At 40.3% G+C, this 27,850-nt stretch overlaps 1 protein-coding gene across 3 annotated transcripts; it reads right to left on the bottom strand.

The window, feature by feature from the left end:
- Positions 1–145: 145 nt before the first annotated feature.
- On the bottom strand, positions 146–22,743 carry SUV39H2 (SUV39H2 histone lysine methyltransferase). 3 transcript variants are annotated; one of them, XM_061126274.1, is made up of 6 exons: positions 22,606–22,743; positions 19,760–19,905; positions 6,044–6,715; positions 3,869–4,015; positions 2,088–2,217; positions 146–1,259 (listed from the first exon to the last, which is right to left on the bottom strand). In XM_061126274.1, the coding sequence occupies exons 1-6, from the start codon at positions 22,634–22,636 to the stop codon at positions 1,153–1,155; spliced, it is 1,233 nt and encodes a 410-aa protein (XP_060982257.1). In that variant the 5' UTR covers positions 22,637–22,743; the 3' UTR covers positions 146–1,152. The 3 variants fall into 3 exon arrangements, with proteins under 3 accessions (XP_060982257.1, XP_060982259.1, XP_060982258.1); XM_061126275.1 differs by lacking the exon at positions 22,606–22,743 and adding an exon at positions 21,744–21,922 and having other exon boundaries at positions 1,128–1,259; positions 2,088–2,150; XM_061126276.1 differs by lacking the exon at positions 19,760–19,905 and having other exon boundaries at positions 22,606–22,724.
- Positions 22,744–27,850: the final 5,107 nt, after the last annotated feature.

Below are 27,850 nucleotides of genomic sequence, written 5' to 3'. Positions count from 1 at the left end.
AAACAATGAATATAGTCACTTCAGTCTTCAGAGTTCAAGTAATAAATGGTCTCATAATTCAGGCACACACTTTGGCCAAGCCAAGTTTAGCTTTATCACATGAAAAAAATTCATGTATAAAATAAGTATCAGTTCAAAATATAGATCACTTCTTAAGAAAGGCATGCAGGCCCTTTATTATAAAAATAATTTAGTGGCAAGGAAATGTTAAAACTACCTGAAATTCAGAAGATGCATGTTAATTATTGTGTGGAACATTATCATTACATACAGCTGCTCTAAAGAGAGATCTTGTTTTTACTGTGGAGACCAGAGGTATTCAGCAGAGATCGCCTGACTCATGTTATCAAGAGGGTCCTATAAAGTGCTCCACCTCCCCTGCTTGGCACTCCAGAAGACCTGCATGGCCCCATGCCTCATCCTTTCTAAGAAGCGTATCAGCCAGCCATTCTAGAATTTTAGGAAAACTTCAGAAACCTTTCTTCTACAAGATTAAAAAATCTTTTACTGGTTCAGATATCCACCCCTCCTACTGGGTTAGATTGCTTCAAAATATTAAATCAAGCTGCAATTAAATTTTTTTACATTTAATTTTAGACCTTAAATTTCTATATCATTAAGATACCAATGTTTTAATGAAAGTAGAAAATAGAGTATAATTCAGTATCACCTATTTGTCTCAAATACAAGTACAAAGAGTTGTAAGTAGGTAAACAGGAATGACAATAACAAAAATAGAACTTGTGTATTTGTCCAATATGAATTAACTCTATTTCTCTAAATTCAAGGTGTATGGCAAATTGAATGTTCAGTCTTAGCAACTGTTACATCATCAGTTTAACAAACACTGAAGGAGGCATTTCTCTGTATTCACATAGACTTCCTCTTAAGTATATATCTGTTGATTTGCAAATAGTTTTCCTTTCATGTTTGGTATCTAACCACTGAATATGTATATTTAGAATTAGTGTATGTGACCCTATGTGCCTCTCTTCAAAAGTATCAGTAATGCATTTGGCCAACAGTCTGAAAGATGAATTGTAAATCATCGTAGTGTATAATCTTGATAATATGAAAAAAGTCTGAAATACTTTTAAAATGTTAACATTAGAAAAAACACTGTAATCATCATAAGTTCTAGTTCCTGAAAATTCAGTTGAGGTAACCTCTGCAAGTCACAGCTCCACATTTGCACACAGTTCTGGCTCTCTTTTTGGCTGGGCTGTGGTCAATAGAATCTGAAGATACATCTCCAGAACCTGGATACATAGAAAAAGAAATATAGGACAAAGAGTTAAGACAATTCATAATGAGTTTCAAATTTTTTATCAGTTATAAGTAAGTGTGAATATTCAGAGACAAATCATTATGAAATGTCATGAAAGGGTGGTGTGGGCAAGTCAGAGGTAAAGTGTTTGTTATTACCCCATATTTATGAGGATGGGTTTGTGAAATGATGAAACTTACTAGTAAAATTCAATATACAAGCATTCATTTCATTAATTTCTTAGGAGCCATAAAGCAAGGTCAAATAGTAACAATATGTAAAGGGCATCATACTTAGAAAAAACAGTATGAGTTTTCTTTCCTAAGCAAAGAATATAGTAAAGCACATAAAATTAAATGTTCACAGTAAAGCAAAGAGAATTCAATGTTCTTTTTAAAAGCCAGATTCAAGTAGGAATGGAGTAAGCTCATATATGATTTACATCATATTTTCAATCTTTTGAATACACATCTCAGTAAACATTCAGAAATGTAAGACTGAAAATTTTTTAAATGCAAGTAATATTAAAAAAAGATCTTATAATAAATAAGCTTCTATATGGAAGTTCTGAAAAAAGCAAGCAGCAACTTGATGTAAAGAAACAGCATTACTCAGCCCCCAAGGTCAGGCAGAGCTGGATTCCAGCATTAGCTCTGTCAGATTAGCTTTGTGCCCCTGATTGAAAAGACAAACTCTTATAGCCTTTTTTCCCCTTTCTATTTAGTTAGTATTTAGTTTGGTTCAGATGTTCTAAGGTTTTCTATTCTAATTAGATTTTTCACAGTGACGTTCCATCAAAGAAACTATTTGAAAATCTTACCTTTCATTTGATAATCAAAAGTGAGCTCTTCTCCAGCATTGATAGTTCTCGTGGAAAATAATGCTATTCGGGGAAGACGGGTATCGAGGTTATCAATGAAAACATTGAACACCTGAAGGTTTGGGTCACACTAAAAAGGAACATGAGATCCCACTTAAGTAAAAATGACATGAATAAGCTCTTCTATATGCTATGTAAAAATGAGTATTAGTGTTAAATTCTATGAGAAATTAAGTGGCTTACTGTTTAGAAGGTTTTGAGGCATTCACACTGAAAAACAGCGTTCCCTTACAGAAAATTTCAGACATAGACCAAGAGAAAATAAGTTTACATACATCCACTATGCAGCTTCAAGGATTATTAACATTTCTGTCATTCTTGTTTCATCTAATCCCAACTTCTTAATTGTTTCTGGAGAACTTTAATGCAAGTTATTAGATAATATCATTCCACCTGTAAATATTTTAGTAAGGCATAAAAATATTTTTTGCTTGTGTCTAAAATTTTTAATTTAATATTTTTGGAGAATGTTTGACAGCAGTAACTAAAATCATGGGAAGTGAAACTGCAGATAAGCAGGGACTACTGTACCAAAAGTTTATTGAAAAGCCTAGAAAGTCAAAAAAGGCCCAAGCAGAACATCTAGAAATAGATTATTAAAATCAAAAGATGCTCTAGTAAGGCTTAAAGAACTGCAGTAACTGTTCTTAAAAAATCAAATCATGCAATTTCATACTGCATGGAGTTTCATTTCTTAAAACTTTTGATTGGAATTATTCAGTATTTTGAGAACTCTACACTAAATTCTAGAATATGCAAGAAAGATCCAGTGAATCATACTAAGAAATAAAAATGACTGTTTAATTGTCCTTGAATAGAGTATCTATTTTGAAAGCCTTTTGATTTTATCATTAAGAAAAAATTAAATGTTTAAGTAAACCAGAAAACTAAGATGTTAGAAGGTGTCTGATATTTCATTACTCATCATAAACTAGTTTCTTGGTATAAAACCCATCAAAAGATTAGCATGGTCTACACCTTCCTTCTATGGTCAACTATAGGACTTACTCTCTGAGACACATTTTTCTTATATCTATAAAATGGAGATAATGCCAATCTCACAAGCCTAAAACTCTGTTATCCATCGAGCACTAAATAGGTGTCTAGTAACTTCCTAACCTCCCTTATAGTTTTTATAGAGTGTAGTTTTTTTAGAGTGTAAGTTTTTGGAGTTAAGGTTCTAACTGTATTCTAAGTTTGTTTTAAATAAGAATTAAGAATACTAATTCATAATTTGGAAAAGTAGCCCTAAATACTTCAGTACTCTAGAAATCCTAAAATTTTATAAAAATGTTAAATGCTTACATTTTAAGAGAATACAGCAATCTTTCTTTAGTCATACATCCTAAATTTAGCTGTGTTAACTTCTATAACCCATATAGCGGTGTTAATTTTTCAACTTTTTACCTCTTAACTCCTCTGGTGATTAATTTCCTTCTCTGTATGAGGATAATACCTATCTTATAAAGTTGCTGAAAAGTTTAAATGAAGTAATACATGTAAAGATTCTTAAAATGGATGGTATTTGGTAGGCACATTGATGAATTTTCCTAAAAGAGCAGTAATAACAGGAATTAACAGAAAAGGCCCTTATATTAAAATACTTTGGAAATAATGACAAAGTATATAATTATCCCTCAGTACAGAAAATCGTTTAAAACAGTACTAATTAGTCCTGTCTATAGTAAGTAGTCCTAGTCCTGTCTATAAGTATCTCTTACACTGTGATTCACAAAATGAGACACATTTCCGTATCGAGCTGCATCCACTGTGAATTCATCAGATTCATAGTCCAGATCAAAGAGATATGTGATTCCTTTGTTGTCATACAACTGCCCACGTCTCTCGGCTTCCTCACTGGTGATTACCTAAAAAGAAAAAACTGTAGTATATTATATAGCTGTTGCTTAACTGAAGAAACATTCATCCATAAATCTATTAATATATTAATGGCCTTCAAGTGCATAAAAAGAAATAAAAATGCCATCAAAATAAACATTTACATAAACTACTCTAGAAAAACTAGATGAAAAGAAGTGGGGAAACGAAAGGAGAAAATGAGGGTGCTAAGTATGACTATTTAAGTGAGAATTAGGACAACCCAACAATTACCAGGCTGAAATAGTATACTACTTTGGTTTTAATTTATTTATATGTTCAATATATCAATACAGGAGCTACACAACTATAGCTCTCTGTAGAACACACCAGAATGTAAAGAACTAAGTTTACAAGTATCTGTGCTCTAAAGCACAATCTTCCTATAATTAATCTGTGTGTAGTTACAAATGGAAATTAGTTGCAAATACAGGAGAGAAGGTACGCTAAATCCACAGTTAACTGTATGGCAAGTTTAGTTTTGTAGAACAGGTGGTTTTCATGAAATTCTGCAACTCACAACCATCATCTATACAGTTCTGCTCTGAAGAACACAGCTTCACCACATGCTCAGATTAAGAAATCAAAAATGTCTGAAGTGACTCATGGTGGCAACCAAATTCAGTTGTATTTATTAAACTCAAAAAGAATGATTTGATATATAATCAAATCATTATCCAGTCTCCTGAATAGTGATTTATAATAATCTGCCATTGTCTAAAAATTTAAGGATCAAAATAGGGATGCAATCTGACCTGGGAATTCTGGGTGAATGCAGATACTTAAAGGTGATCCAATTCCAAACAACTTCTAAAACATCTGAGTTGACAACCCCAGATGAGCAGTCACACTTGTATTTTTCTAGCCACAGCCTCTCCCACCATTCAGTCTGGGGAAGAATGGTGCAGGGGTCAAGATTCTAGAGCCTTGGTTTTGAATCTTGGTTCTTCATTACTACTAAGTGACCCTGGGTGAGTTGCTTAACTTTTCTCTGTGCCTCAGTTTCGTCCTGTATAATGGAGACAATGCTACCACCTCATAGAGTTGTTGACAGAATTCATAAGTTAAAACACAAGGTGCTTAGTATGCGGTAAATACTATCTTCTGTATATCTACATTGCATGTATAAAAATTTGCTTAGTATTTGGTAATTTAGAGAACAGTCTTTGTAGCTGAGTTACAAAGGATTTGGATGTTCCTTGCTGGCGGGTCCCTGGAGAAGAAAATGGCAACCCACTCCAGTACTCTTGCCTAGGAAATCCCATGGACGGAGGAGCCTGGTGCAGGCTACTGTCCATGGGGTTGCAAAGAGTCTGACACAGCTGAGCCACTTCACTCATTCACTCACTGCTGGCGGGTGCAATACATGTTTTTATGTGTATTTTACAGCACTTGCTCATAAAACGTCCATTTACTCTACAGTCTTTCCTGCTGATGTAAAACTGAGTTTTGCCGACTACACATAATCATATTTGGTCAAGTGGATGAAGTGAGTGACAACTGAACAGCGTCCGGAGCCCAGCCTGGTGCTCTGGGTTGCCCTGGCGGGTGGGATGGGGCAGGGATGCACACATACATGACTGATGTGCGCTGTTGCACAGCGGAAGCCAGCAAAACATGGCACAGCAATTTTCCTCCAATTAAAAAGTCACCCCGCCCCGGCAAGTTTCCAAGTCAGGATGTATTTAGATCTGATTTTCAAAACTGTCTTAGGGCTCTTGTGTAAAAATGGTTGTCATATTTTCAAATTTACAAATGCCAGTTTCAGTGACTTATGACTGGGTGTTTGTTGAAAGATGACTACTACATTTGTCACTATATATAATTTTTTGATTCATATTCAAGTTTATATTTTTAAATGATGCCAGTGAACCCATCTTTCAAACCTGAAATTTGTACATACTTGCAATGATAATATCAAAACATACCAAATGTTTGTCACTGAGGTTAAAAAGGCAACTTTTCAAAAGCATACACCTTCCCTGTACATTATCTGCTATGAGAGAAGGTGAACGTACCTCTCCAACATATTCCATGACAAAACTCATTCTTTTAATCTTCACAAGGGTTTTTACGCCCCAGCCACAGCCATTGCTCGTTCGAAAGATGCAAAGGGAATACTGTGTGCCCTTCTGTACGATCCTGTTGGGACAATCGGGCCCACACTGACACCTCGAGTTGCACTCGTAAATGGGGGTGCCAGGTGGGATTTTAATTTGTTGATTTTTATTATAAGCCAAAAGAACTCCAGCTTCAGCAGGACAACATTTTTCAAAGAAGCAATCTCTGCATGAACAACCAAAGGTAGCTTCATTTACTAAGCTGATTCCAGGAGCTGGTTTGTATTCATTAATGTAGTAGAAGTCTGAAGGGGGCCCCTCTAAGTCCACAGTATTTTCGACAAAAATCATTCCTTTGTGAGTCTTCCTTCTGTTGAGTTCATCCTGCCACCTCTGCAGGGCTATCCTTTGCTTAGCCTTCTTCACAATGTATTCAGCAACAGCAGGTTTCAAGGCTCTGTGATTTTCTTTGAAAGTTATTGCTTTGCCTTTCTTTACCTGAGATAAATAATTATGCTTGTCATTAGAGAACTGCTGAAGTAGTAATGGGCACTTGAGATTTTGCAAAGGTTCCCAAGTATTTGTAGAATCTGGCCATCCTTTCCATTTTACAAGATAATATTCCATATCCTTAAAATATAAAAGAAAATGCAAATCAGATTATGACATATCCATTTACTGAAAATAATTTAATATCTTGAAGGGTATTATAATTTTTCTTAATAAAGTTCATAATACACAGTTACAGGTTACTAGCAGATGAAATACAAATCATAAAGCTGTTTTTCTTTTCATTACATAAAATATGTACAGAAAACTTAGATATAGCATAATGTTTGACTACAGGCAAAAGAGTCACGCCTGGGGAAAGATGAAAGTACTGAAATTCATGAATATGTTACCAGTGATCAAGTTAAACAAAACAGTATTTATCTTTATATGGAAATAAGTTGTACTCAAACGAATTTATGACATAGGTCAGCGGTTTGCTTGGCCAGCACAGCTGCAGGCACCCTCTAAGGTCTGTAATAACCGATTCAATGGACATGAACTTGGGCAAACTCCAGGAGATGGTGAGGGACAGGGAGGCCTGGAGTGCTGCAGTCCAGGGGGCCACAAAGAGTTGGACATGACTTGGTGACTGAACAACAACAAGGTCTGTAATTTAATACTTTACACTGGCTATGAGGGAAGTTCTTTTTCATTAATGTCCAGGACACACCTCCCTAGATTTTCTAGAGTGAACTGCACGGGTCATTCCTGGCTGCATGTTGCTACTGAATGTGGCTGGTCCAAACTGAGATGTGTTCTATGTGTAATACACATTGCACTTCAAAGACTCAGCACAAAAATAATGTTTAATTTTTAAAAAAGCATTGATTACACATGGAAATAATATTTGGGGTTAAATTAAATGTATTATTGAAAGAAGTTTCACCTGGCTCTTTCCATTTTGTTTAATGCAGTTAGGAGAAAAAATTTTTTTAATTATAGTTGTCCTTTGGTATTCACCAGAGGATTGGTTTCAGGACCCCTCTCAGATACTAAAATCCACTATGCTCAAGTCCCACGTGTAAAATGGCATAGTATTTGCATACAACCTACTTGTATACTTTAAATCATCTCTAGATCTAATATAATGTGAATGCTATATAAATAGTTGCCAGCGCACAGCAAATTCAAGTTTTGCCTTGCAACTTTCTCTTTCAAATATTCTCTCTCTGGAGTTAGTTAAATCCTGGGGCGCAGAACCTGGGGATACAGAGGGCCAACTGTATACACCTATAGTTTGTATCATATTTCTATTGAACAGCACAATTCCAGAAAGACTTGCCTGTGGTTGGATTAGGTGACAGGCCCTCAAAGCACCAAAAATCAAATATTTTGATTTATCTTTCAGACTGCTGTTGGTCATTATGGTACCCGAAATCCTGCTTTCTCACCCCAGGAGTTGGCTGTGTCTTCCCAATACTATATTAAGTTTCTCTTTAAAAAGGCAGTCTAGTGTATGTGCATGTGTGCTAAGTCACTTCCACTGTGTCCGACTTTGTGTGACCCTATGGACTGTAGCCTGCCAGGCTCCTCTGTCCATGGGATTCTCCAGGCAAGAATACTGGAGTGGGTTGCCATTTCCTCCTCCAGGGGATCTTCCCAGCCCAGGGATTGAACCTGGGTCTCTTACATCTGCATTGGCAGGCAGAAGTCTAGTGTACATACTATACATAAATTATTCAAGTAAAGTCTCAATTTTCTTTGTTCCCTAGAATAGCAAACATAAACCCATAAGTGCTAGGGTAAAATGTCTTCTGAAATATAAAGTAAGTAAACTGCATTCTATGGTTTTTAGTTAGCATTTTAATTCACAGATATTGATAAAAAATTAACTGGCATACATTTGATTTCCCCTGATATTTTAAATAGAGGTTTTATTATAAAGTAAGGGTGTTTTACTAGTTCTAGTTTATTATGACCTGGCAGGTCCAGAAAATGTACTGAGGCACGATGGGGTAAGGAGCATTAAGGCAGCCTTGCAGGAGGTCACTTGGCTAGTCAGGGAGCTTATCTCCATGTTTTATTATATTCTACTCAATACACAATAATGCTTATTAATGAAAAGAGCTCTGCTTTTTTGTGAAAATGGTAAAAATGTTTAGTCAAAAAAAAAGTGACTAAATTATGGCATGAACATATGCACAAAAACTATACTTCGATGAAAATATATACTATGATTCCAGGGGAAAAAAGCCTAGACATATATTGACGTGCTGGTCAAACCAGCTCACTAAACCTAACACAGGCCGCTCCCTCCTGTCAGGTAACTGCAGTCTGCAGTTGCTGTTAGCGGATAGATGCTCAGTAACAATGAGGACGATTTGCACCATGTCACATTACCTATTCCCCTTAATTATAAATAAAAGTTACATTTTTCTGATTCCAAAATAAAACAGTGCAACCCTGGCCCTCTTTTTCCTGCTACAGTCTTTCCTACCATGGCCCTGAGTTATACACCAAAAGTTGCCAGCAAACAATGAAAGAAACACTCAAAACACTAAGCCACTGAAGTCTGCTTTCAAAACAATATATTGTTTGACGATGAGTCAGGTGCATTTTTAGTGATTATTTTGTATGTAATTACCTTGTACCTACTTAACTTATGGATGGTAAAGGTGCTTCTAAAGTATGAGTGCTACGTAAATATTAGTAACATTTTATTTCTACTTTGTAGATTTGTCTTTCATTTTATAAGCATCATTTTACTTTTAAAATAAAAAATTTCCATTTTGAAAAATAAGATAAATTTTATACAGAAATCAGTTTGACTTAAATGCAATGATTTCAATACCCTGAACTCTCAGATAAAAGTCAAAAATTTCTTAAGTCTCACAGGATGTCTATATCTTATTCAGACATGCAGTCAACTCTTGATTACCTATAAAAATGGAGTGGAGTCATAAAAATGATCCATTAATCACTCCTGTATAATTTGGAATATATCATATGAAATTTTTTCTTCAAGACATTTTCCCCCACTATGTTTGGCTTAGGTTAAATTCATTCAAGTATTTTAGTGTCTATAATGAGCATATGGAAGTTCAGTCACTAGGCGGCGGGATGAGATGTAAGATAATATTAGCCTTTAGGTATAAAATCTCATTGGGAAAGGAAGGCAGTAGTATGTAAAATAAAGAGCAATGCAAGGTGGTACAACTTTAAAGGCCAAAAAAAGTAAGACAATAAATACCACTAAAACATAAAGAAGGAAATCAATATAGGTCAATGAGAAAAAGGCACAGAGGAAGTAGAACAAACTATGCTGGGAAAGACTGATAGCGTTTGCTGGGCAGGGCACAGGGCAGGCAGGATGAGAAACACAAGCGAAGCCTGGAGCTAAGATTTGCATGAAGTATCCAGAAAACAGTGAAGAGACAGATTTAGCTAGCTTTGAGGTTTAGAACACTGAAGCGAGAGATTAAACTGCAACAGCAAAGGGAAGAGCAAATTTGGGACAGCCTTGAACACCTGACTGAGGCGTCTGAGCTTTATTGTAGGCCAATGGTTTTAACAACTCAGAAACCATGGTGTTTCTGTAGGAAGTCTCTTTCAAAATAAATACATTTAATTTTATCTTGTCTATTAGAACATTTTACCAATCTTCTAACTGCCAAGCCAACTCAGTCCTCATCGGACCATTCCTTAGGCTTTGATATCATAGTTCTCTCTTCATTTTTGTTCCTTCTCTGCCTTCTTTGCTGAGATCTCTGCTCATCACTTCAAACAATGTAGTCACTCAAGATGATTCTGTCCTGGTCCCTTTTGACACTAAACAAGTGTTTGTCTCTTTTGAGAATCTCCAGAAAGCTACAGACTTTCCCCTATCAAAAGTTATATGTATGGTACAATGGGTAATTTCAGGATATTTGGATTCTAGTCTAAGAATTCTTCCTCTAAACGTTCTCTCTGGGCAACCTCATTACTCCAACGGTTTTAACTGTACGCTGACACTCCCAAAATTTTAGCTGCAACCCTATATAGTCAATGACCTACTGGATGTCCAATAGGTTCTTAATCTACCCATAGGGAACTCACCACTGTTGTTCCTAGACAGTTTCCCTCTGTATTCACATCAAAGCAGCCTTAGCCCCATCTACCTAGTCACACAAGTTGCAAATCAGGAGGTCAATCTCATGGCTTTCCTTTCCTTCATTCCCCCATCAGCAAGCTTCCTTAGATCCTTTCATCCATCTCTATTAACAGAATGCTAATTACTTCAAGCCTTCAGTCTTGCTTGGATTATGGCACTGATCTACTGGTTTCCCTGCCTCCAGACTAACAACAATCCATCTGTCCTTCTCTACTAAAGTGTAGATTTTTAATAAAAACAAAAAGCAACCCCCCCCGCCCACCACAGTACCAGTCATTCTGTTATTTTCTTGCTTAAAAATTTTAATGGCTCCCCCACTGCCGAAAGAATTAATTCAAACTTTCAATTATAACAAAGATTATTCTCGATTGGGTCTTTGATGCTCCCCTGACTCTGCTCCAATATGGCCCCATTCACATACCACCCTCCAGCCACAATGAACTGCTGTTTTCCTACCTTTACGTTGCTCTGTTCACACAGTTATTTCTAGTTAGAATGTCTGCTTCCATTTGTCTATTGAACACCTATTTCAGTCTCATCTTTTCTGTGTAGAAAAACCCACCCATTTTTAAAACTCAGCTCAAATGTCATCTCTCCTGTGGAGTCTTCCTTGCCACTCTTGCCCAAGGAGGATTGATTATTGCCAACTTGTGTTCCCATTTCTAATAGAAACTATTAGGTTAGCCAAAAAGTTCGTTTGGGTTTTCTGTACGATCTGATGGAAGAACCCAAACAAACATTTTGGCCAACTCAATATAAGCCATTTGCAGGAGGGAAGCAATCTTATTCCTGGTAACCCTAGCACCAAGCACAATTCCCCACTATATCCTAGGCACTTACTAAACGTTTCTGAATGTGTAACAAAAAATGTGACTACTAATATGTACGCAATATTAAAAAATCACAATAGTAACTATATGAATCCTTAAAAGAAATACAAGCTGTTCAACTTAACCTGAAGATAACAATTCATGGTTTTTTTTTTTTTAATGTTAGTGTCTGTTACCTGTTGCCTGTAGCCAGTAAAAGGTAGCAAGCACAAACTCTTTAAAATGCATACATGGGGGAGCACAAAAAAGAAAAACAATTAAAAAAATCTACCTCTCATTAGCTAATTTTCCCCTGCAAGTTTTGAGATCATAATATTCAATATTAATGGTAGAAGAGCATGAATCTGAATATGAAAATCACACTGTTACACGGGAACACAGTTTGAGAATTATTCTGGTCAATGGAAAGTCACTGGATTTTCACACCACTATCTGAGAGTGTACATACGTGTGAGGATTGGGTTACAGGCCCAAGACTGACACAAATGAACAACATGACACTGGCAAAGTCCTTCTTGGAGCTCTGTTTTCCTGACCTCTAAAATTTAGGGTTTAGTCTAATGATTTCTATTATTCCATTTCTTAACAAACCACCCTAATTGCAGTAGCCTTTAAGGAATATTTCACTATGGTGAAATGTGGACATTTTGTTAGTATGTGTCATTCAGTCAAGTGCTAGTCCTACAGACAGAGAATGACCTGGAGACTTTTAAGAAGTCAAACCTTTAAGGTAATATTTCTTTAATATTTGATTGCTAAGGACTTCTTCACTCATGAGCTGAGTTTGTCAATAGAGCACCCACAGTTTTGTCACAAATTTTTCTGCACAAACGGGCAACATGGCAAACATGTGGCATTAAAAAAAAAAAAAAAAAAAAAAAATCACACAGCACTGAGACTCCAATTCATATCCTTTGAGTTACACTGGACCCCAACAGAAGCCCATCATGGTAACCGTCCCGTTGTTCCCCCAGTTGGTATTCCTTCCCGGTCCTGAGTGGGCTATTCCAGACCTCCATTTCCTTCTGGGTCCCTATCCCCTGCCTCCCCTATTATTTTTGGAAGCACATAGCCCTGACTTTCCATCTTTCCATGGACCTGGAACTAGAGACGAAGGGGACTGTGGACACAGCAAGAGAGATGCCCTTCCTCCATCAGTCCCTTCCCTCTGCTCTCTCTTCAGTTTCTTGCTCTCTTTTGATTTTCACTAGCATCTGACTCTCCCTTATTTTTTAAAAGCAAAATTAAACTAAACCTCCTTTGAGATACAAACGCTTGAATAAAGAAGGGACCTTTAAAAGGTATGATAAATTACTAAAAGTTTAGAGATCAGAGACTAAGGTCACAGGGTGGAAGATTTTTTTTTTCCCCAGTATAAAATGCTTTATAACATTCAATTTTAAAAATCACATTATATAGTCAGATTTTTTAAAAAATTAAATTATCAACACTCTTAGACCCTACACATCCCTTCTTGAAAGCGAGAGTTCTTGAAGAGTTGCCCACGCTACTTGACCTTACTTTCTCATTTCCAACTTATTCTTTAATTCATTCTATTTTGGCTTCTTCTATCCAAACCACAGAAATGCTCTAAGGGCATCAGTGACCTGTCCACAGCTCAGTCAAGAAGGTTATGTTCTACTTCTGCTTTGACCCCGCTGGTCATGATTCTGTTTTGCTGACAAGATCTGCTCCTCAGGCTTCCATGGTTTACTCTTCTGATTCTCCTACCTTTCTTGCCAGTTTGTGCCTGTCCTTGGACAGCTCTTCCCTGTGAGTACCCCTTCCTGTTCCTCGATCTTGGCTGTCTCCCATTTTTTTTTGTGTGGATTACTGCGATGGCCTCTTATCCACTCATGGTGCAACAGCCCCCTCCACCATGCCTCTCCCCCATGTCACTCCCCTGTTCAAAACTTAAAGTCAAGAATTCCTCTCTTTGCCTACAAGAAGTGGCAGTTTCTGGGCCCTGCCCCATCCTTCCAGCCTCATTTCAATCCTTCTGGCTTCTCATGTTCCATCCATACTTCAAAGTCTTTGCAGGAGTCAGGCTCTCTTCCAACTCAGGACCCTTCCCCATTATCTCTACACCCTTTAGTACTAAGTCTGAAATTAGCTCCTCATGGACAACTGCCTACTCTCTCCAAGATGAGCTACAGCCTTCTGTTACACTAGCCTCATCTCAACTATCATTAAGTTCTTGGTACAATGATAGTTAAGGTTTTTCTACACTCACCAAAAGGCAAACTCCATGACATCATGGACCATACCTCTGTGTCATTCACCGCTGAGACTGCTAGTGCCCAGGGTGTGACATGATAGGTGGTAGAAAACTGGAGAAATATCTGCGGGTTAATGAAGGGGTAAGTGTGCCCAGTCCTGGGGTTCAGTCCCCATTCCTCCACCAATCACTTCAAGGGCAATGTCACCAGTCAGTTCTCACTCTTGATTGAGAGCCACATTTCCAACCACCTGTCTTCCTCAAGTTGGCTTAGAGGGTAAAGAGTCTGCCTGCAATGCGGGAGACCGGGGTCCGATCCCTAGGTCGGGAAGATCCCCTGGAGAAGGAAATGGCAACCCGCTCCAGTACTCTTGCCTGGAAAATCCCATGGATGGAAGAACCTGGTAGGCTACAGTCCATAGGGTCGCAAAGAGTTGGACACGACTGAGCGACTTCACTTCACTTCACTTCCAACCACCTACTGGTCAGCTCACACTTAAATGTTCTCAACCTTCTTCTCCAACCTCAATCTGGCCCCCTATCCTACTCCTCCATATTAAGCCTCATCTTCCTGTATTCCTGGATCTTGGTGAACAAGACCACCACCACCACCACCACTGCAAGCTTTCCACTGCTAGATCCCTAGCCAACGAACGCCCTGACTGCTGAACCACAGACTGAAATTTTACATCCTTGATAATTAAGCAAATCATCTACTTCTTTTCATCTTGACTGTTACTACTTTAGCTCAAACACAATCACTTCTCACCTACATTACAACAGCCTTTCAGAACATGTAAGTTGTACATCTGTCATTTCCCTTCCTGCTAACCCGCTCTCTCCCTCACTGAGGAGAGAAAACCCTCTGAATATAGTGTCACACTTTTTAGAACCAGATGATGCTCTCTGCAGCAGGACGGCTGGAGTTCCTTTACTTGTCTCTCACCATCTCCAAATCCCAGATCCTTCCCCTCCATTCTCTGTATAAAGCCTTAAGGAAAGCCTCCATTCGTCTTACGAGGCCCCAGCGGGATGTTACCTATTCCGGGAAGCCTTCTCTGAGTCAGCCTAGGCCTTCCTCCCACCAATCGTGTCAGGATGTCTGTCCTAGCACTTACTAGTCTATATAGCATTGGATGGTTTACTTATCAGTCTTGTTCACTGGGCTGTGAGTTTCTTAAGGTTAGGAACCATTTCTCATTAATCTTTATGTTCCCGTTGCCTAATGTAGCACCTGATACACAGAAAAATCTCAAATATTTACTGAGTGAGACTACAGAAAGATGAATCAGCAGACATTAGTCAGTAAATTGGTGCTGTCATTTAAGCATGAAGCTATGATGACCTGATCCAGTGATCACTGTGAGGGCTGGAGAAACCACTGACATAAAAAACCAGTTCATCAACCATGAACTAAATACCCACTGTATACTACGGTTTATAGTAAGACATACTCTTGGCCCTCAAATGGTTGATTGTTAAGCAGGGAAGGTATGAAACAAAGCCACAAAATGTGAAAAGTTCTAGAATAATGACAAGAACAGTGCTTATCCTGAAAATAAAGAAAGTAATTTTGCTGAGGTGAGGAAGGAAGGAGGCTCTGTGGTTGGTATAACCTTTCAGCTGAACTTTGCAGGCATGCAGGATTTTGCAAAGGAGAGAACAAAAAGTTTGAGAGAGAACTGGATGAGAAAAGTCAAAAGGCACGAAGGTGTATGATGTGTTCAGGAATTGGAATATAAGCTCTGTCTGTTGTTAAGCTAAATTCTCAATGCTCAGAAGAGTGCTCAGTTCACACTACACATTCACTAAGCCTTAGCTACATGGAAGAATTTTCTAGCATATCAGTGTGGTTGGGAAGTAGGATATGTTATAGGAGATGAAGTTGGGAAGGGGGTTGGTGGCCCGATGATAGAGAACATCAGTCCAAAGGGACTCAGCTTAGATTGGCAGACACCAGGGAGCCACTGAAAGGGCTAAAGGAAGGTTCTAGTGCAATCAGAGCTGTGTTTCAGAAACTGTAATGACTCTGAAGAATATGGTGCTGAGACAATCTCTTTTATGAGCTAAATGGAGGGGAATATGTAAGAAAAGGACAGGGTCATAAGATCTCTCACCTGCCCTGATTGTAAGACAGAAAGACAGACAGACGGAAAAGGTAGACATATACTGAAGTAATACTGGCTTACAGATTAAATAATCTGTGTCAGGCAGGAGAAGAAGTGAGGGATATAAGTGAGTTGTAGAGGATATAAGTGTGGGAGGCGTGCTTATTCCAAAGAAACCAAAAGGAGAAGGTTGAAGGGGAAACTAACAGCAAAAGTTACCCAAACTGAACTGTAAGACTCAGAATTCTGAAAAAGAAAAAAAATTGGCAGCTCCTTCAATGTAAGTACAGATTCCTTGGTAATTAACTCTCTGTTAAAGTGGAACAGGAATTAACAGCAAAAGACAGAGACATATGGTCTCTAAGAGGTAGAGACCGTATAATCAGATGATCTATTAGATTTAGAGGATAGGGAGGAAAGAAGAATTTATAAAGACAGGTCACTGTGAAGGTTATAATTCTATGAAGCTAGATAGGGGACACAAGATCAGGATGCAGGTTTGATGGGGGAAAATGGATACAGTTTTGAATATGTTCAATGTGGGTACCTACAGGGTGCCCAGTTTGAAATGAAGCTCAGAAAGAAGACAATGCCTCACAGAGATTTTAGGGTCACTAGCCAAATAAGTGTAAGTAGAAACCCCCGAGAAGAGGTCATCTACAGAGCAGCTTCCAGGGGAGAAGAGGGCCAAGGAGAGCACCTTGGAGAGTACGTATCGACATTTCAGAGGAAGGACAGGTAAGAGACAGTAAAGGAGCTGCAGAAAGAACATTAAGAGAAACTGGTGGTGAGAGGAGTGGAGATGGAGGTGAGAAACAACGAAGACAGCACAGGCCACTACCACAGGACCAGCACGGGTCAGTCTGCTAACAGAAACCCTGTGACATGTACCACCTAATATGAGGTGGTACTGTCCACTCATCTCAGTGAAGAAACTGAAGGAAAGAGAACCAGGTACTACACTGAAGGTCATGCAACTAGTACACGGGAGAGCTGGGATCAACCCAGGCAGTCTCTCCAGGACAAGAGGTTCAAGGAAGAAAGAGTAGCCAACAGGGTAGGATGTTGCAAAGGAGAGTAAGACCCGAGGTCCTCAAATGTGGCAATTAGGAGGTCACTGATAGGGGCATAAATCAGAACCGAGTGGGTTAAAAAGTAAGACCGGAAACTACAAGCAAGCTACAGCTCAAATTTTTTGCAATCTGTGTATCTGATATGGGACTGTCTAGAATAACAAAGAACTAGTACAACTCAGTAAGAAAAAGACAACCCAATTCAAAAAAATAGGTAGGGACTTCCCTGGTGATACGGTGGTTAAGAATCAGCCTGCCAATGGAGAGAACACAGATTCCATCCCTGGTCCGAGAAGACCCTACATGCACAGGGCAACTAAGCCCATGCACGGTTAACCCTGAACCTGTGCCCTAGAGCCTGGCTCTGCAACGAGAGAAGCCACCACAGTTGAGAAGCCTGCACACCACAACTAGAGAGCAGGCGCTGCTCACCACAACTAGAGAAAGCCTCACGGCAATGAAGACTCAGTGCAACCACAAATAAATAATAAATTTTTTAAAAACTTTAAAAAATAGGTAAAGGATCTGAATAGACAGTTCTCTAAAGAAGATATACAAATGGCTATAAGCACTGGAGATGTTCAGCATCATTAGCCACCAGAGAAATGCAAACCAAAAGAACGAGATGTTCCACACCCACTAGGACAGCTATAATCAAAAAGTCAGATAACAGGTATTGGTGAAGATGTGGAGAAATCAAAACCTTCACACTGGTGGTGGGAATGTAAAATGGTGAGGTCACTTTGGAAAACAGTTTGGCAGTTCCTCAGATGGTTAAACCATAGAGGTACCAGCAGCTCATCTTCTTGGTATATATCCAAGAGAAATGAAAACATGCCCACACCAAGACTTGTACGTGAATGTTTGTAACATTATCTATAACAGCCCCCAGATAGAAACAACCCAAATGTCCATGAAGTAATGAATACATGAATCAAATGTGCTATGTTCATATATGTCATGTAATGACATATCTGGCAATAAAAAAAAGTACTAATATATGCTACAGTATGAATGAACCTTGAAAATATTATGCTAAGTGCAAGAAGCCAATCATAAAGGACCACATACATACTATATGATTCCAGGTACATGAACTGTCCAAATAGGGACATCTATTGAGACAGAAAGTAGACTAGTGGTTGCTGAGGGTTAATGGGAAAAAGATCTGGAGAGGTTTGGGGGGTGATGGCTAAGCAGTATGGGGTTTCTTTTTAGGTTAATGAAAATGTGCAACCACCACTACAACCAATTTTAGGATAATTCTGCAAGTGTGCAAAAAGTTTTGAATTGTACAGCTTCAATTGGTGAATTGTAGGGTATGTGAATCATGTGTCAATAAAGCTGTATTTAAAAGTTGATGGGAAATGAGGAAGAAGGAAAAGATAGGAAATGCTTGAGTGGGGATGCAAGATCAAAGAAAGATTAGGGAAAATCTGATTTATCAATTAAGATAAACCAGTGGAAAAATAGCACTTGATTAAAAAAAAAGACATCAAAGATTAAGCAAAGTTCTAAAAGGGATGGGCAGGGGGAAAAAAAGAAAAATAGGTGCAACCACTTAAGATACAGATAACTGGTATGAAGTAAGTTGAGAGTTCATACCTGGAGGATCCAAAGAGGTAGGTCTGTAGCTGAGTATGAGAGGGTGAGGGACACAGTAAGAAGTCCAGAAGAGTTATAATTGGGAAAACTGATGACAAGAATGGAAGAAGCAAGTGAAAGATAAAAAGCTTGTCCAGTGGAACTGAGCAGTGTGAGAACAGAAATAATATGTAATGGAGCCAAGAAGTGTGATTATATGACCCCTGCAGCTAGACTGGTCAGGCAAGAGTTTATAAACTGAAATGGCAGATGACTGGGCTGTTCGGGGGCTGAAGACTGCAGCCTTGAGTGCAGAGAGTGCAAACAGTGTAGGTAAAATTTTGTTGTTGTTTAGTTGCTAGGTAGGTGAAATGCTTCATCACAACATTCCACTGAGTGAGGAAGCCAGTGAGACCAAAAGAAGATGGATGTTTCAAAGAAGAATTGGATTTAATGGCAGAATCCATATGGAAGATGAAAGAGAAGGAAAACAAGGAAACAGGATTTCTGATTCATTCATCCAGAAGAACTGACAGATGAACAACCAGAGTTCTTACAGAATAGGTAGGCAATGGAGAGATGAATTACTCAAAAGTATATGGTAAAGTTTAGATTGTAAAGAGCCTCTTGAAGAACAACCCTGTCATTTTCAAGAGAAACAGAAATATAGGGAGCCCAGGGAAGTTAAATAACTTTTCTGGAGTCACAAGGTACTAGACAAAGGCTAGAAATGACTGAACTCCAGGCTGTTCTACTGCACAACAAAACCTCATTGCTATCTGGAGTTTGACAGGACGGCAGGAAATACAAATGGTGATGCTTCTTGATATTTGGTAACATTAAAATTGGCTTAAAAATTTCTAGGTTCATCTCAGGTGATAGTGGGGAAATATGATTCAGGAACAAAATGAATGACAGGAGAAGCCAATCTGAGCTAAAACATTTGCTTTGGTAATCCACATGGAGATAATCAAGAGTTGGATGTAGAATGACATAAGCACCTTGAAATATTTGAATGTAAGAACATTTTGTATTTCAAAATCCTCTCAACGTTAGCTGGCAAAACAGATGACAGGACATATAAATTTATTATGGCTGAGAACTGTAACCATTAAGAGAGCTTTGCTTACTTTTAAGGTTATCTTTATGTTACAGAAATACGAAATACTAAAGGGAGGTCTGATTAGGTCTCTTTTAAGGGTCTAGATATTTGCCTTACCTTTACTACCTTGTAGTCACACAAGTATTCCACCTCATAATTGTTTAGATTCCTTTTGGTGATTCCAATCGATTTACATGTGAGCTTTTCTTTTCTACATAATTCCTGAAGAGTATCAAGTGAAACTAGGCAAGGCACACACCAAGCTACAATAAGAAAATAGAATTCTTTACTAATGAAATAGCTACTCAATTAAAATAAAACAAAACAAAAAAATCTTGATTTCTATATCCCCACCCTTCAACTGGCAATTTTGTAAGACTAAAAATTCAAGAAACCATTTACATGTCTAAGAAAATTTAACCACTGAAGAACTATTTTGGTAAATATTTCTTCCTGGATTTTCTCATGTGTCTCTGCTCTACTATATCAATTTCCACTAGGCCACCTAAACAAAATGTTTCATGTCTATAAGCTTTCAAAGATTATACACACAGATAGGCTGAGATAGTATTTTTAACTTTTTCATTGTATTCTATATAGAATTGCTGTTTTAGTCAAATGTAGACCTCAAGCACAAAATTATTAGAGATATATCTTAAATATATTTTAAAATAATCTTACATTGTTAAAAAGTAATTTTCCCCTTCTCTTCGTCCAGCAATAAGAACTTAAATCTAATTTTATAGTTATATACTTGTGACATCATATGATCCACTTTTCCCATTTGGGAAGGTTGTATGAAATTTTAACTTCAATTTTGCCCATGCAGCAATGTAGTTTAGTAAGGTAAATTAACCCAAGGGTTACAATAAAATAATGAAGAGTATACTGAGTTTTGTAATACTCACTTCCTGTATTGTTTTCAAAGCCAAAGATGACAATACAGAGTATTCAATTTACACCAAGTCTGAAGAAAATTAGATACACTCATCATCAACCTTATAGAAGCCAGTAACAGTGCTGTGGGAGAGTCTACCCTCAAATTCCTGTTAAGAGTATGCCACCACACTGCATTAAAAATAGGTTAACACAGGGTGGTGATCCAGTGGCTAAGACAGACTCCAAGCTCCCAATACAGGGGCCCAGATTCAATCCTGGTCAGGAAACTAGATCCCATATGCTGCATCTAAGATAGAAGATCCCCCATACCTGCAACTAAGACCTGGCACAGCCAAATTAAGTAAATAAATATTTTTTAAAAATAGGTTAACACAAACTGACGTTTAGAAACACAGAATAAACTTGGCTTTCCGGCAAGTGCCAAGAGAAACACGGGAGAGGATCAAGGGTCCTCTGTTCCAGCCCCCTCGAGGCCACCTGACTACATGACTTTAGGGAGGTTTCCATCTTTCTGGGTTTCAGCTTCACTGAAAAAAATGTGAGGGCTGGAGTAAACTGGGAGTAAACCAAACAAAATCCATCAGTAAACGCACGCTTTACTTGGCAGCTTTCCAAGGTAGTTGTGATAACCTTTTGGGTTTGGAGGTAATTTGCCGGGAAGACAGAAGAGCTGCTCCTTGTATACCCGTTCCTCGCCCTCCCAAACTCACCCAGGGGTCTCATGGTCAGAAAACCTGAAATACGATTTCCAGCCCCACTCCTCCCCACCCCAAAGAACTCAGTTACAGATCAAGATAGTGAGATGTATTTTCCCCTAAAAAATTTGAGGGGTGGTTTGGGGGTAGGGGAGTAGTGGAATACAAACCACCCCTTATATCCATCTCTTCCATTTAAAAAGCCTCAGGATGTTTTGTGTAGAGCTAACCTCGTTATGCTGACTACCTGGACTTTCTACCCAAGGTGTATCTGTCTGCTGTTCCTACCAATTTCACTTAGTGCAAGCAACAGAAGAATTCAAGACGCAACCCTCCACGGAAATGCTAGTTTTGAGAGTAAGAAAACTTGGAACACACGACACCGCAGCACCCCCCGCCCCCCGCCCGGTAACCAATCTGTCTCTAATAACGTAGAAAGAGAATTCATTGGTTAAGAATAAACATTTCATGACCACCACAAAAACTTGACACTAGTTCACACTAACCCCTAGCGGAGGAAAAGTTGGGCGATAATGAGTCCATAATCCATGCGGAGAGGCGCAGTGCTGGAAAACACCTTTCCGTTTCAGAAGGCATTGAAAGTTCCAGTCTTGGAGCGCGCGCACAAACACACGTTCAGCACCGAATTCTTAGGCGACCAGAGAAATAGCACGCAAGTTCCTTCCCGGCGGGGATGACGATTCCCGTGAGCCAGGGACTACCGCCTCCAGTACCCACTTAGTGGGATTTCCTCCAACAGGGAACCGGTCCTCCCCGTGAGTCCGAATCGGGGTACATGCTCACTCACCTCCTTTCTTAGCCTTCACACCTCTCATAGCCCCGACCTCTCTCTGCTCCTCCGACACTGAGGTCACACCCACACCACCGGGGTCCTCCCGCTCCCAGTCCAAAGCAAGCCCGACTGCAAACGTCCCGCTCAAACCATCACAAAGGAGTCGCGCCCCCCTCGTGCGCACGGACCTCGAGCCGCGCAAGGATCCGCCGTAGCTACCCGGTTGCCCCCAAACGGCGGTCGGGCGGGGTGGGGTGTCGGGGCCGACCGGCGGCGGGGGCTGGGCCGCCGGGTCCGTGGGACAGCAGCGGAGGGCGGGGGCCGGGCCTCGCGAGGGCCGGGCGCGGAAAGAGACTGCGGGCAGCGAGCGGGCCGAGCCGCGAGGAGGGTCAGGGGCCGGGGGCAGGGAGGAGCCCGCGGCGCGCGTCTGGGGGCCGCGGTGTCAGCCGCGCGGAAGGCGATGTCTCGCCGCGTCGCGGTCCGGCCGGCCCGCGCGTTTCGGCCCCGCTTTTCGGGCCCCGGGAGTTTGCCCGGCGGACCGGGGACAGTGCGGGGCGCCGCTCTCCAGCCCTCACCTCCTGGCGCCTCGGCCCCGGCCGCCGCCATCTTGAGGAGCTTTCATTCAAACTGGCGCGGTCTGACGGGATAGCTCAGCTGGCCCAACGCCCCGCCCCCGCACAGCCCGCGCGGAACTCGGGAGCCCGGGCGGGGGCCTAGAACCCTCGAGGCGTCCTGACGTCAGCGGAGGCCGTCCCAGCCGCGACGGCGAGTGCGCCTGCGCCCCAAGTCTTTCGCTGGGACCTGGCGGGCGGGGGCGGGACAAGCGGTCGGAATCTGGGAGCGCTCGCCTAGGTGAGTGGCCACCTGACCTGGCCTGGCTGGCTGAGCGCCTAGTTCAGGTTGCGGGCATCAGTTAGGCTTTCCTACAGTAATTATTTCTTCTGCCTGAGCGCTGCGAGTGCAATGTGCGGATTTCCAAAGGCAGTGTACGTTTCCCTCCCTCCTCATAATTGTTCTTCAGCCGCCTGAGCCCAACAGACCCTTGTTTCCTTCTAGGCTCTGCCTCTAGATCACACGTTCCCAAAACGTGTGATGACTGTACATTGGACCCCTTGGAGGTTTTGTTTTTTGTTTCACTCTTGGAGATTCTATAGGAACGGGGTGTAACGGGGACGTTGGCATTTTTAAAGCGCCCCTGGTGATTCTCAGTGTGCGATTTGAAACCGCGGGTCTAGATCAGTGCTTCTCACGCCTGAAAGGGCATAGGAGTCATCTGGACATGTTGTTAACATGCAGATTGGAATTGGGGGGGGGGGGCGGGGGGGCGCTGAGATCTGGAGTTCTGTGTTTCTGACTAGCTTCTGGGCTACGCCCCACGCCTGGGGGTGGGAGCCGCATCCTTGTAGCCGGGCTGCGAGACGCCCAGGTCCTCATACCTGGACCACACAGGTCTCCACTCCCACCCCGTCCTCATCCATCCATCACACCGCATCCATGGTGACTGTTCTAAACAGTCTGAAGCAGAAATCTTTCAAGAGTAAATCGCAGAAGTTCGGTAGAAAGACGTTTGACGTCTACCAAAGATTTTAAAAAGAAATTTCCGTAAAATACAAAAAGATTTTAAAGCATTCTATGTAAGTTTGCAATGTTGGGAATAAACGCAGAACATTAAAGGAATTGATTTGATTACATTATGAAATACTGTCTAGCCATTAAAGATGTTTATGAAGCCTTTGGTGTCATAGAGAAGTGTTTAACAAAACTTATTAAAACATAAAACAAACAAAAGTTGTAAAATATAGTTTCAACTATGTAAGGAAATGTATAGGAAGAGAGATATAAAGTCTCAGGAAAGTGGCTTCCTTTTTGACTTCTTGTTTTTACGTATTTTCTATAATGAGCATCTTGTAATGGTTTAGTCGCTAAGTTGTGTCCAACTCTTGTGACACCATGGACTCTAGGCAGCCAGGCTCCTCTGTCCATAGGATTTCCGAGGCAAAAATACTGGAGTGGGTTGCTATTTCTTGGTTTCCCCCCTCACTGGCCACTCTTCACTCCTTTGTTGGCTCCCTTTCCTCTATCCAACCTAAATGCTGGGGTTCAAGATTTGGCCTTGAGACATTTCTCTTACGCTCTTTTCCTAAGTGACTGCCTCAATTCCTATGGCTTTAAATATCTTTCTAGTTAAGATTCCCAACTTTCTGTCTCCAGTCCTGACCTCTGTTCTCAATTCCAGACTTGAATATCCACAGTGCCTAGCTGACATATCCACTTAGGTGTTTAAACCAACATATCAAATTGTATATATCCCCTTACCGGCCTGGAGTATGTTCCAAGACTCCCAGTGGATGCCTGAGACCACAGATAGTACTGTACCATACATATACTATGGTTTTCCCTAAACATACACATCTAAGTCATGTCTGACTGTTTTTGACACCATGAACCATAGCACACCAGGCTTACCTATCCTTCACCATCTCCCTGAGTTTGCTCAAACTCATGTCCATTGAGTCAGTGATGCCATCCAACCATCTCATCCTCTATCACCGCCTTCTCCCCTTGCCCTCAATCTTTCCCAGAATCAGGGTCTTTTCCAACGAGTTGACTCTTACCATCAGGTGGCCCAAGTATTTGAGCTTCAGCTTTACCATCAGTCTTTCCAATGAACATTCAGGGTTCATTTCCTTTAGGACTGACCGAAGCAGTCTTTTTGATCTCTTTGCTGTCCAAAAGACTCTTAAAAGAGTCTTCTCCAGCACCACAGTTTGAAAGCATCAATTCTTTGGTGCTCAGCCTTCTTTATGGCCCAACTCTCACATCTGTACATGACTACTGGAAAAACCATAGCTTTGACTATACGGACCTTTGTCAGCAAAGTAATATCTCTGCTTTTTAATATGCTGTCTAGATTTGTCATAGCTTTTCTTCCAAGGAGCAAGTGTCTTTTATTTTGGTGGCTGCAGTCATCGTCTGCAGTGATTTTGGAGCCCCAGAAAATAAAATCTGTCACGGTTTGCACTTTTCCTATTTGTCGTGAAGTGACGGAACTAGATACCATGATCTTCGTTTTTTGAATGCTGAGGTTTAAGCCAGTTTTTACACTCTCCTCTTTCACCTTCATCAAGAGGCTCTTTAGTTCCTCTTCACTTTCTGCCATTAAAGTGGTATCATCTGCATATCTGTGGTTGTTGGTATTTCTCCTGGCAATCTTGATTCTAGCTTGTGCTTTGCCCAGTCTGGCATTTTGCATGATGTACTCTGCATATAAGTTAAATAAGCAGGGTGATAATATACAGCCTTGCTGTACTTCTTTCCCAATTTTGAACCAGTCCCTTGTTCTATGTTGGGTTCTGTTGCTTCTTGTCCTGCATATGAGTTTCTCAGGAGGCAGGTAAATTGGTCTGGTATTCCCATCTCTTTAACAGTTTTCCAGTTCGTTGTGATCCAGTCAAATGCTTTCGCATAGCTGGGTCATAAAAAAAAAGCAAGGGAATTAAAAAAAAAAAATCTCCTTTTGCTTCATTGACTACGATAAAGCCTTTGACTGTGGATCGCAAGATAAGGGTGACCTGAACACAAGCACTGTGATGCCACGACAGTCAATCTGATGATGACTACTAAGTGACTGAGGGGTGAGATAGATACCTTGGACAAGGATGATTCAAGTCCCAGGGTAGCCAGGATGCCATCACACTATGCTGAACAGTGTGCAATTTAAAGCTTATGGCTTATTTCTGGAATTTTCCATTTATGGAATGGGAACTGAAACTTTGGACTGAAAATTATGGACTGAAACTTTGGAAAGTGAAGGCTTGTGTAAGAGGGGACTGACTGTACTCAGAAAAGTAGCTTTGATTTTTGCCTCTCAGCCTGGTCTTCTCCACTGCAGCCCCATGAACTGTCTCACCTCCACATGCTGGGCCACCTGCTCGGTGTTTAAGAAGTAATTCTGGCATCATCTTGATTCACCCTATCCTTATTCTCCAAATTAATTTCATCCGCAAGTCATGTTAGTTATAGGTCTAAAATACATGTTGCTTCTGCCTCTCCTTTCCATCACTGTTGCTATTAGTCAAGGCCATCATTTCACAACCAGAGTCTTGCAAAAAGCCTACCTGATGTCACTCCACTATTGCTCCCCTCCAGTCCATCTTCCATACAGCTGAAAATGTGGACTCAAACCTAAGTGGAACATGGCCTCCTTCTGCTTTAAAATACCTCCCAATGTACCTAGAATACAATCCCAACCTTCTAATAGCCCACACATCTTAGTGTGATTGGAATCCTGTCTTCTGAATCTTTGTGTCTCTCTCCTGCTCACTATTCTTTTGGACTTGTTTTACTCATTCAGAAATCTGTCATTATAGAACTCCATTGGTGGTCCAGTGGTTAGGACTCTATGCTTCCAATGTAGGGGGAATGGGTTTGATTCCTGGTCAGGGAACTAAGAGGCTTTCCAGGTGGCTCAGTGGTAAAGAATCTGCCTGCCAAGCAGGAGACGTGGGTTCAATTACTGGATCTGGAAGATCCCCTGGAGAAGGAAATGGCAATCCACTCCAGTACTCTTGCCTGGGAAATCCCATGGACAGAGGAGGCTGGTGGGCTACAGTCCATGGGGTTACAGACAGTCAGACAAGACTTAACAACTAAATAACAACAGGGAACTGAGATCCCACATGCGTGTGGTATGGCCAAAAAAAAAAAAACACCTGTCAATGTGTATATCCTACATGCCAGGTTCTGTATGAGGTGCTAGGAATATAACAATGGACAAGAAAGAGAAAGACCCTGTCCTCCTTGTGGGAGGAGCAGATAATCAACAAGGAAATAATGTAAGGTAGCCCAAATTACTTCCTAGTTCAGAGGACATGGTCCTCCCTCTCTTCACATGGCTGGGTCTCAGCTTAAATGTCACTTCTTCAGAGACCTCTCCTGGTCACCCTGTCTAAAATAGATTCTCCTTTGCACTCTAAAGTGTACTTATCAAACTGTTAAGTTATCTTCTCTGTTTTGGGGGTCTTAATCAGTTTCAGTAGTAATTTATAGAATGTATCAGACTCTTTCATAAATCAACTGTTTCTTTTGTTTCTTTAGTCTTGGATCCCATTAATTCCAGGGGACAGATTAGGCCTTTTGTCTTCAACACACATCACTGTGTCTGCTGTCTAGAGCAGCAATTCTCAAAGTAAAGTCAGATCCTTCCAGAGGGTCATAAGTTCAAACTACTTCATGATAATACCAAGATGTTATCTGCCTTCTTCACTTTCCTCTCAAGTATATGAGTAAGCTTTCCAGAGGTTACACAACTTGGACCCTGGAACAGACTGAATGAAGGAACAGAAAATAAAATAGAGCTATCTTTTTAAGCCAGAAATTAAAAAGATTTGAAAAATATAAAACAATACCACTCTTGCCACTAAATTTGTCATTTTCAAAAATGTTACTTGTGCTAATGTTAATTTACAAATGAATGATTATTTTAAAAATATCTTGGCTTTAATTTCTATATGGTAAATAACACTATGGGGGAAGTTCGTGTGGCTCATTGGTAAAGAATTTGCCTGCTAACGCAGGAGTTTAATCCCTGGGTTGGGAAGATCTCCTAGAGAAGGAAATGGCAACCCACTCCAGTATTCTTGCCAGGGTAATCCCATGGACGAAGGAGTGTGATGGGTTACAGTACAGGGGATCGCAAAGAGTTGGACGTGGCTTAGCAACTGAACAACAATAACAACAAATAACTATATATATAACAAGCTCCTTAGGTTTTCAATAATTTCAAAGAGTATAAAGGAATCATGAGACTAAAAAGTTTGA

This window comes from Dama dama, chromosome 23, assembly GCF_033118175.1.
Source record: "Dama dama isolate Ldn47 chromosome 23, ASM3311817v1, whole genome shotgun sequence".
NCBI lineage: Eukaryota > Metazoa > Chordata > Mammalia > Artiodactyla > Cervidae > Dama > Dama dama.
The sequence above is the reverse complement of the archived record's forward strand: the minus strand, read 5'-3'. Positions and strand labels throughout refer to the sequence as shown.